General features: G+C 38.5%; 1 protein-coding gene across 1 annotated transcript in view; it reads right to left on the reverse strand.

Moving 5' to 3' along the window:
• The window catches only part of TBC1D32 (TBC1 domain family member 32), a 184,032-nt gene extending 173,466 nt beyond the window's left edge, over positions 1-10,566 (reverse strand). Inside the window, 6 exon segments of the mRNA XM_054976881.1 lie at positions 553-624; positions 3,047-3,224; positions 5,154-5,315; positions 6,685-6,841; positions 8,702-8,822; positions 10,390-10,566. Of these exon segments, the coding sequence (XP_054832856.1) occupies positions 553-624; positions 3,047-3,224; positions 5,154-5,315; positions 6,685-6,839 (567 nt within the window). The 5' untranslated portion in view covers positions 6,840-6,841; positions 8,702-8,822; positions 10,390-10,566.
• Positions 10,567-10,946: the final 380 nt, after the last annotated feature.

Genomic DNA, 10,946 nt, shown 5'->3' on the forward strand with positions numbered 1-10,946 from the left:
CATCATTTTTGAAAACACAAAAGGGTGTACAGTAGTTACTTTATAAGGCTTGAAAAAGGACTAGGTGATGCACAAGTAGGTCTATTAACAGCCATTATACATGATAGTGAACTAAATGGAATCTCCTTGTTCAGAAGAATTCTCAACACCAGATGCTGAGACAATAAATAGGAGACTGTTATCACCAGTATACACTTCTCTAGTCAACATTCAGAGATACCAGCTGTCACTGTTGGAAATAGAATGCTGCTGTAGACCAATCCTAGTTTGACCCAGTAACAATCTTTTTAGGCAACAGCTAAATCTAATTACCACAAGGAATTGATAATGTAGATCCCATCTGAAAGCATTAGATCATATCTAAAAGGAAGAATAATAATGCCACTCAAAAGATTTTTACTCCAACAAAATACAACAAATGACCAAATTTGTTTTTGCTTTAAAGCAATAGAGTCTGGTCTACAGATTTATCTTGATTTAACTCTTACTGTGTGAAATGAGAGAAGAGAATTAACTATATCCAACATTTTCCTCCCCTCTTTTAGACTTTACCTCTTTTGGCTGTGTAGGATCTAGTCTTTTCACAAGTAGCTGCAACTGTTCTTGATTTATGAATGTATAACTCTGTAACACATTGTAAAATGTCCATTAAATAAAGTCTATTATAAATAGAAAAAAATAATAGCTTTAATAGCAAGCCAATAAAATTCACTTTAAGAGATTCTTATTATCTTACTAAAATATTAAAGGGAATATTTTTAATGTAAAATGGTGGGGGGGGCCTTTCCATTCCTCATCTGATTATAAAATGCTAAATAAAATGATCTGTCATAGTATTTGGTAGAAAGTAGTAAAAAAGAGTATTTTGGAAATAACATACTTTATGATAGTGCTACTGATAAATATGTGAAAATATTTAAGGAACTAATATATTTGCATAAGATTCATTAATTAAATAACATAATTCCTATCCAAAGCTCTGTGTGTGGCAAAAACAAGCTCTCCCACTTACTGCAATATTAGGAGTATTCCTATGTACACATAGGATATTGTATGACTACTACACTGTAGTTATTGGGAAGCTGTCAATTGTGATAGAATTGTGTCTGTTCCTTTCTATGCTTCCAAGGAGTCCTTAGAGTTACATGTATTCTGATTTTAGTAGGGAAAATACAGATTCATAAAAATCAACAGGCCTCTAGCTCTTAATCTAAATGGAATACATTGTATTCATTGACTTAGCAATAAAATTTTAAAAAATGACCTTCATGGGCCTGGCGGTACAAGTCAGAGAAAATAATTTCTCACTGGTTTCATTATACTTTATATTTATCATAATATTACATAGAAGGTATATAGAGAACTATTCTCCTGAGGAGAACACAAGCAGTACCCAAGTGAAACATCAAAAACTGTGTGTGAGACTTAGGCAGCTCCATGCATTTAAAACACTGAATTGCCTCACTTTTAAAAGCAAAAAGGGGGTATGGGTGAGAACCCTCCAACCCTGCCAGTTCCTCCTTCCAGGAACTTTTCTCCCAGACAAGTCTTCAATACTGAAAGCTGACCAGGAGGAAACTGCTTAAGAGGCTACAGAGAAGTAAGTCCTGAGATAGTGGATGCCTTTCACCTGAATGCCCTTATTGCAGATCCTTCATCCCCTTCTTTCTATATGACTAATTACATGAGGACGCTCAAGTGAAGGGAGATTCAATGTTAGCTGGGAAAGGTAGTTAAAGATCACTTCTCAGAGGGTTTGTTTATTCCAAAGGGTTGACAGACCCTTTGGAAAGGCAAAGATGAAATAAACAAACCCTCTGAGGAGACATCTTTGCCAGCTAACACTGCATCTCCCTTCACTTGAGCGTCCTTGTGTTGTCTTGTGTAGAGAGACTCTCAGGTACTTCTGTTTAAACATAGAATTATTACTTTCCTATCTAGTTTGTCCCTAAAGGTTCTCACTTTCAGTAAGGGGATAAGAAATAGCCTCATGTGACACTTTCAGAATGTAGGGCTGTTGAAGACAGAGCTCCAAGATGAAAGAAAGCTTGCTAGGCAGATTCTTCCTCTCTCTACTTCCAGAAAGGAGTCAGTCTATTTGCCTTCTCCAAGGCTCAGTCTAAAGGTGACTATTCCCCTTCCTGAAATAACAGAAAAAACCCTCACAGCCTTCAAAATGAATCCCCTATTTAATAGGGTAATCCTATAGATCAGTTAATAGGGCCATCACTACACTGCAACTTATAGCCACACAGTACTTGGGATCCTGCACTCCCCCAGCAACATCAGAAGCACAAATAGCAGTAAGAAGAAAAAAGGCACCTCCAACACCATCCACCAATCACAATGCTAACAACACTGCTGCTTCCAAATAACACACTGCCTCCAAAACATTTACCTGGTTTATACTGTAGCTATGTTCTTGATTTACACCAACTGAAGGATAAGATTCCTGTTAAAAAGGCAGTTAAGTGTTTTCCACTGTTACAACTGCAGATTTGAACAGAGATTTTTTTTTTCTCCCAGCCCTTCCCTTTCTGTTTCATTTTTATTTTGTATTGAACACGCAGTTTAATGAGAGGTTCTTGAGAACTCAAAAGGTTGCACATTGTTTTGTGTTATCTAGTTGGTTTTAATGAAAAGAATGATACAACTTTTGGTTTGGGGGTCTAAAAAAGGAACAGCCTGGCATATGACCTTGGAAAGACAGGATTATGATAAGGAGGCTGAGTGCTGAATCGCTTCTTTGGCCTTACAGCCTTCCAAAAAGACTAGCCCTAAACAGAAAACAGCCATCATCAGCACTGCATTATGGAAATGAAGCACAGTGCTGTTAACGGTATCTCAACTCAACAAAAAGGTATAGAAAGAGGAGAAAGAGAATTCATTCAGTGGTAAGCCAGAATTGCAAGAGCTCAGGTGACTATCAGAAGACTGATAGCTGTCTCCTTGAAATTTTATTTTCAAGATTATTATAGAGATATGAACATTCACGTATACACATCCCTAGAAAGTAGAATTTCTTTATCAGGGGCTTTAATCATACCTGATTAAATGAAGAATCACTATCAGAACAGTTATCATTATAGTAACTGCTGTGCGGCTCTGTTTTTACTTTTCTTTGCAGCTCTTTAGAGCGCATTTGATCTTCTTCAAACTTATTAATCAGAGATTCAACAACAACCATCATGACATTCTTCAGAGAGTGCATCATTTCTCTGTACCTTTAGAGTGAAGAAAATGAAAAAAATAAATATTACCAAGGTTCAGAACCCTCAATAAATCTTATTACTTTTGGGCCTCATAAACAAACAGCAACTTTATGTGCCTAGCATGATTAGAAGAAACAATCAATCTGTGCTTTCCAATAAAGCAATACTTTTATGGGGAAAAGAATGTGTGTGGTTGACTCAAAACTGGCATGCTGTTTCTAACTGTAAATAAATGGCTTATTAAAAAGATACCAGCCCATTCATTAATTTATAAAAGCAATTAAGTACTGATCAAGTAACAATGTTTTCCATGATGACATTTCTAATTTCCTCTTACAGAACAAAGCTGTCCACATACCACTGAAATTACTGTCAAAACATCCTGACGTTTGATTTCATCGTTAGAGATTTACTGGAGTCCCTTCTTGTCCATAATGGTTTTGCAACTAACATGAGGGTTCTGTAAGAGGAATTGTGCTTGCAGAAGAGGGCCGAAGGGCCAATTTCATTCCCTTCTACTTCTCAATGCAGCCCCCTGTCCTGCATGGCTTTCTATGACTCCAAAAATAATTTGTCCAGAGAATGGAAGGAACTGCTGAAAGGAGAGGAAACAGGAAAACTCTGTGGGCCTTCTGCTCATCGCTGTCTTAATACAAGCTTTTGTTGTGTACTGGAACCTCTGTAGAGATATGGATCAAGTGTCATGTTTCAGTTACTATGAAATAACAGCATCATTCTCTAGAATCCCTCTATTGTTTCCAGAAATGTATTGTTATTCTCTGTTAAATACACTCCATTATTCTTTATTAGGCAGTGAAACGTTGTGAACTATGAACATATCTAAAGTACACCTTTCTCATTGAGACTCAATGCAGATTACATAATGAAAGTCAGTACAATGTAACAGGACGAGGACTGCAAAAATCTGAAACAAGGCATAAGTATTAAAGATGACAATGCAATAAATGGTATTTATTTTTATTTTATTTTATCATATTTATATTCCGCCCTCCCCGCAAGCAGGCTCAGGGCTGATAACAGCATTAAAACATTTAAAACATTTCATTAAACATTATCATAAAACATTAAATAAAATAAGTAAAACCTTAAATAAAATAAGTAAAATATAATGTCGTGAAAGCAAGATACAGCAATAGATAATATTTATTAGTAGTTCAGTCCACAGTCCCATTCCTTCCACTGAAACGTCTTTCTGAATCATTCTAAAGCAGCCCTATTCTTTTAGAAAACTGCTCTCCTATATAGTTCTGTTTTATATAGTATGTGACCCTACCTGGATCTCTCTCTCTATGTATAGAGTCCAGTAGCATCTGACGAAGAGAACTGTGGTTCTTGAGAGCTTATGCTACAGTAAAGTTGGTTAGTCTTAAAGGTGCTTCTGGACTCTTTACTATTTTGCTACCACAGACTAACACGGCTAACTCCTCTGGATCTCTCTATGTATGGGTGTGTATGTGCACGAGTGTATATTATATGCCATCTAGTGAATGCAGGAAAAAGTGATGTAGCAATTTTAAGCAATTTTCTTAAAATATTTATTTACAGGCATTGACTCAGTTGAGACATAATGTGAAATCATGGTTTACTTTAACTACAGTCACATTGCATATGAGCTGAATCATGGTTTCGAATGACATCAAAAGACAGCATAGTTAAGAATAATTGTGAATAGTAACCCAACTAGTTAAATTAAATCATGGTTTTGCCTTGATGTCTGAACTGAGTCTATAAGAAACTGCTCATGAAAGAATTACTATGTAGTAAGCCCTACGGATTTATTATGACAATAAGATTTTAGGACGTTGTTACCAAGAACTAATAAAACCTAAATTAAGGAGACAAGAACAGTTGAGCAAGATGACTTGGCAAACAGTCAACTTTGTAAAATGGGTTTTATATGCATTTTTTACATTTACTCACTCTTTTGATTCTCGAGTCTTTTTAGTAACATGCTGTACAAGGGTATCATAGCCAGATCCTTCACCCTGACTTTGAGCTGACGTACATTTCTCTGTTTCTTCTTCTATTACAGAGCCCACAGTGTCACTTATATATCGTCTAAGATATTTCACAAATTCATAACTGCAACAAATATTCAGAAAATAAAATGTAACTTGCTTTACATTGTTGTATTTCAAATCATCATCACATAACTTCTCTCATCAAACTACCATTTCAGTCCTCAAGGAAGTCCACAGAGACATCATGGAAGATTGATGAGAGAGATTGATGGGTTAATGATTAATAATTTTTGTTTATGATAATATTTAGCAGAGGATGGTTTGCACAGCATACAGAGAATCACAGAGACATGTGTCCAGCTTCTAAAATAATGTTTACTACATAAAGGATAAAATAATAAAGGTTACATTGGTGATAAAATAAAGAAGAGCTAACTAGCTTCTACTTCCTTACATGCTGGAGGTAACTGTGTAACTGACTAGTGGGCAATGGAGTCCTGGACAAAGGAAAGAATGTTAATAGCCCCCAATAAACTTGGTCAGCCAATAATCGATCCTAGATTAGTTCATTAAGCATGCAACTCCCCTTTGCCCTGGTGGGAACAGTTACTCGACACTTAACTGGCCTCATGCTAATTAATTATGCCTAGCTAAGACAGAAAACAGATTAACCCCTTCATGGCAGAAGTGAATGACACATGCATATCCTAACAAAGATTAATAAAGGTGATCTGGTACAGGAAAACTACGTACTCATTTCCCATAAACGTTCAATAGAATTTGTTACTTATCTGACAAATGAAATTGAAAACCACTCTCCTAAATGGAAAATAAATTAATAAAATCCACACTGTGTGCCATCTAATGGCTGTGGAGTATAATTTTATAAAATACATGCAAAAAACAAAACTTAAGGATATGCTAGATGTCCTATCTCCATCACACAAGCCCATTTCTCAGAAGTGCTTTCAGATATTACACATGACAAAAGAAACCTGCACAATTTATACATGGGCCTGCGTGCATTGCTGTGTTATGCTATTTCGCTTACAATGTGGGCCAAGCAATAATTCCTTCAGACTAGTAGCTAGCCAGAACCGCTCTTTATGCTGGCCTATGTACAAAGACTAGGAGGCTGGAAACATTTTCCCGATGTGATTATTCATCTATTGGATTATAAAAGCTTGATTGTAACCAACTGGCTCACCCTATATATGTGTATCAGCAAAGCGACGGCAAGTGGCAACCAGAAACATTACTATCAGTCTTCATTTTTTTTTCAAATTTTCCCATAGTTATACACCTTTATGAGAGTGATAAGGGCAAACCATAATTACCAACACTAAAGTTTAAAACTGTTTCTAAATGGATAGTACTAAAACAACAGTCTTCTAGAGATCAGAAAAAGATGCATTAACTTACAAATAAATTAGCAACTATCTGCTAATAATACAATTCCTTCAATGAGGACATTAAAAACAAGAACTAACTTATGAAAGTTTTCATCAGTTTCCTCCAAATGCAGCAGAATCTCTTCTGAACATTCAACTGATGGTGCTCCTGTAATTTTCTCTTTGACACTTCGCAGTAACTTTCTGAGCATAGATTGCAAAAGAGCTTCATCTTCACTAGAAAAATGAGACATCTCTAAAGAAAGAAAGAAAGGTACCAATGATAATCCAATGATAATCCACAAATCCGGGCTTTAATTTGCTTGACTATTAAATATTCATCAATCAGCACAAATAAGATTACAACAAAAATTATACCTTTACTTTTAGGAGGAAACAATTTTCAAACCCACAACAGTACTCTCTCTGTTAAATATTTCTCAATATCTATTAATATGTGAACTATTTCACACTACAAGTTTGCAGATTCTGGATAAAAAGTCATCAGAAATCTAGTCTGGGAAGCACGTAGTAACAAGAGAACCAGTACTGAAACTCTAATTATGAATTATTGCTATCAGCTAAAACCAAGAACAGTGTTGCTCAACTGCCATTTTGGATTATTTCTTTGAGAAGTTATGCTGAAGAAGGGGGAGAGAACTCCTGTGTCCATCTCCATTCTCTAAGATAGCAATGAACATAAAATATCAACTGTTGCTTATACTTAACAAGTTTTTCTTTAGAAGGGGTTGTTATAAGTGGCTGTCTCAATCAGTTGTTAGAAGAGGCTGTCTCAATGAGCCCACTGTTGTGGTTTTGCTTGACAAAATCACCATACAATCAGGGATGTAACCACAGGGCTTTGAGTTTCTTTTAAAATACTAGAATGTCTTTCCAGCCTTTGAAATATGGCACCTACCAATGCTAGAGGAATGCACTGAAAAACAGTAGCAGTTTGATTTTCAACAAAGAAAGAAATTTTTAGCTGAAGCAAGCTGGATTGCCAACTGAAGATCTACACTAGTGCTTTTGGAGACTCTCTAATGCAGTATCAGCAGTTTTGCTGTTTGCTGTAGAAGTCTATTTCTTTTTGCTCAGATTATATATAAACAAATATTACAAGTCTTCCATGCTTGTTCATATAAAGAAATTAAATCATTCTGGAATCTTCTCACCATTCTAGGAAATGGACAGTGCTTTAAAGAGGTATGAAGTTTTCATCTTCTCTGAAGAAAACAAACCCTGAAACGAACTCTTAACCTTTTCTAACCCACAGGCCGTCCCTGTAATCCATATAAACAAACTGAAAACTATAGCACACTCTGCTCCTATAAGTTCTACTACAGTCAGGGGTGATGATATACACAGACAGAACCTTCCTTTGTACATTTTTGAAGAACAATAAAGAACCATAATTCAACATGTTCTGCACACACTGAAAATTACTAGCATGCTGCGTTTAGCAATACTGACTTCTTTTATATCTGCTTATAGAATCACAACTTATATCTTGTGCAAAGGTCCTTTACATAAGTACAAGAGTTTTCATATATCTGGCAATACTGACCAAGAGTAAAAAACAAAGGACCTTCTTAGTTCATTCTGTAGGCATCTCTGTACAGAACGAACAGGAAAAAAAGGAAACAATTAGAAGAAACGCATAAAAGGAAAGCTTAATAACTGGCAAAAAACTTGGGTTGATGTAATGCTGACTTTACTGTCAGCCAGGAAAAATATTTAATCATACAGAAACAAAATGTTCCCAATAATATATTAATTCATTGTTGTGCTTTGCTTTCCTGATATTGAAAATAGGAGGGACAATGGGTAGATTATAAACTTAATTGTTTTCAGTTTCATGCCTGAGAGCATTAAGATCATCAGAATTGGATTCACAGTTAACCAATTACAGCGTGATTCTTTATGATCACATGGACATAGTTTTAGTGAGTCCAGGGGATACAATATTAGGTATAGCCATCTTTCTCTATAATGTGCCATTGTGTTTCAGTCACACAAACAATTATTCATGTATGGACAATGGTCAAGCACATTAACTACAATATACAGTTCTGAAATTAAAAGGTTAATTCTGTATAGTTTAAAGGCAACATACCTCCAAAATTGCTACCTTTTTCCTGACAAAATTTCTGTGTCTTTTACAAATGCAGATATTATACAAGGAAGAAATGTAATGGGTGATGATCTTCCCAAACACTGGCTTCTGGTCTGAAGCCCTGCAAGGCAAAGAGAAGTGTCAAATACAGATATTATGCATAAGTGCACACGCAAACAAGCCCATATACAGTCCATCAGTAAAAGAGGTGACTGACTAGTCCTGTTACTGTATATGCGCACAAAGATACTACAGGAATGTAGTAACGACACGAGACAGGGTCTGGATGCAAAATCTGTTCCTCCAAAGATGGAGGCGAGAGTTTTTTTAACTTGTATTCAGGAAGTCCCGGATGCCCAAATATGGCTATTACAACAGTTACAAGTTACACATTCCATTCTCAGCCAACTAAGCAATTTATGCTGTGTTCAGACTTTTGTCTTATCTAGGAAGCATGACGGAAAGAAAGGTACATCATGAGCCTCTGAGCATAGGAGAATGTTACTTAGAGTGTATGGGAATGTTGTGCTCTGTGAATGGTGAGAGACTTAATGTTACACATTTAAACTACTCCCTGAGTCTTCCCGTGTGGCATGCCAACTGACCAGGAGATCAGGAATGTAGAAATGTAAAGAGCAATTAATGGAGGCTGTGTGGCATGCCTACTCCGGCCTACACAGGAATATCCTGCAACATATATACATTAGGTGAAAATAAACAAATATAATTGAAACAAAGATTTAACACATTATTGCAGCACAGTAAAGGGGCTTAGACCAGTACATAAAAACGTACACTGGAATAAACGATGGTGATATTTAAGGTGCCAGGAGGCTCCTGTGTATTTGTTTGCTGCAACAGACTCACATCCAGCTACCTCTCTGGAATTACACATTCTGTGGGTATCCTTTGCAGCCTAGTCTCCTCAAATCCGTAATTCTGTCATTCCCATGAAACCCCAAATCTGTACAAGAGATCTCATTTGCAAAGTTTTGGACCCAGCTATAGAGGTGCAGAATGGAGAAGCAGCAAGGGCGGTGTGGCCATTAAGGCCACCAGAAGAGTTGCGGTAGACCAGGGCCCGGGCCCTCCGCGGCCTCCCAACTCGGGCCACCTAATCCCAAGGGCTACCACCTCGTCGGAGCCCAAAGAGAAGGGCAAGGCTGCCCTGCGAAGTCTGGGCCGACGAGGGGCGGGAGAGGGCCGCCCTCGCCTCTCCCAGCAATAGATGGGTCGCCTTGCTATGGCGAGAGACTGGACGGGGCCGTCCGGCTTCACTCTGCCCAGTAGCCATGACCAGGCACCTCCCGCTCTAGACTGGCTGCACACAGGCGCCCCTTCCTCCTTTGCGAGTCCAAGGCTGAGGCCCTTCTCCAGGGCCGTTGCTCGCCCACCAATCCGCCGCTGCAGAGCCATCAGGAGCGAACAAACTCCCCAGGCACCCTCCCCAGCTCTGCACCTGACATACATCCGAGTTGTACGAAAGAAGTCCCACCGAATTCAACGGGGTTTGTTCCCGAGTTAGCGTACCGAGCGCTCTAAGGCAGGAATATGCATAATGCCTTTGAAGGGAGAGGCATCGCGCTCAGTGGGTCCCACTTCCAAGTAAACCTACAAAGGACCTGGCTGTACATCCCAACCTGCTCACGCAACTAACTTGGCACTGGAGATGAATCCAAGGAGCTTACCTGGGGGGGCGGAGGTTGTTCTTGGACTTGGGGGGGGGGGTTAATGTGGACTGAGAGAAAGGGCTTGGGACGCTTTCTGGAAGAAGCTTCCGTAGCGACTCCCTTAATTCCAGACCGCGGGAACCGCCAAAATCACCCATAAGGATGCAACCGCTTTCCGGGACCCTGGATCGCAGTTACCTCCCCAGCACGGCCCTTAGCAACAGACTCGCTCACAGCACAGACATCCTAGCAACAGCAGGAGCGCAGATGCGCCACGCAATGCTCGCCGGGAAAGGGGAAGGGCGACGTTGAAAACCTGAAACGGATAAGTTCCAGGAAGCAGTGTGTGAGGGGTTGGAGCGTTAGCTGAGGAAGGAGGGTGAGAATTTTTACTTATGGATGGTGCAGTCCGCTCCAGTTTAAGCAGAGAACGCTAGTGAGATTTGCTCTTATGTAAGTGGTGCTTCTCAAAAAGTATTGGTAGGATCCCGTGGGAAGTACTTAAATGGATGGCAAAAATGACTTTTGAGAAAATGGGGAGATCCCTGAAGAATATAAGAAGCCCCGAAAGCCCA

The sequence above is a fragment of the Eublepharis macularius genome, chromosome 1 (genome assembly GCF_028583425.1).
Source record: "Eublepharis macularius isolate TG4126 chromosome 1, MPM_Emac_v1.0, whole genome shotgun sequence".
NCBI lineage: Eukaryota > Metazoa > Chordata > Lepidosauria > Squamata > Eublepharidae > Eublepharis > Eublepharis macularius.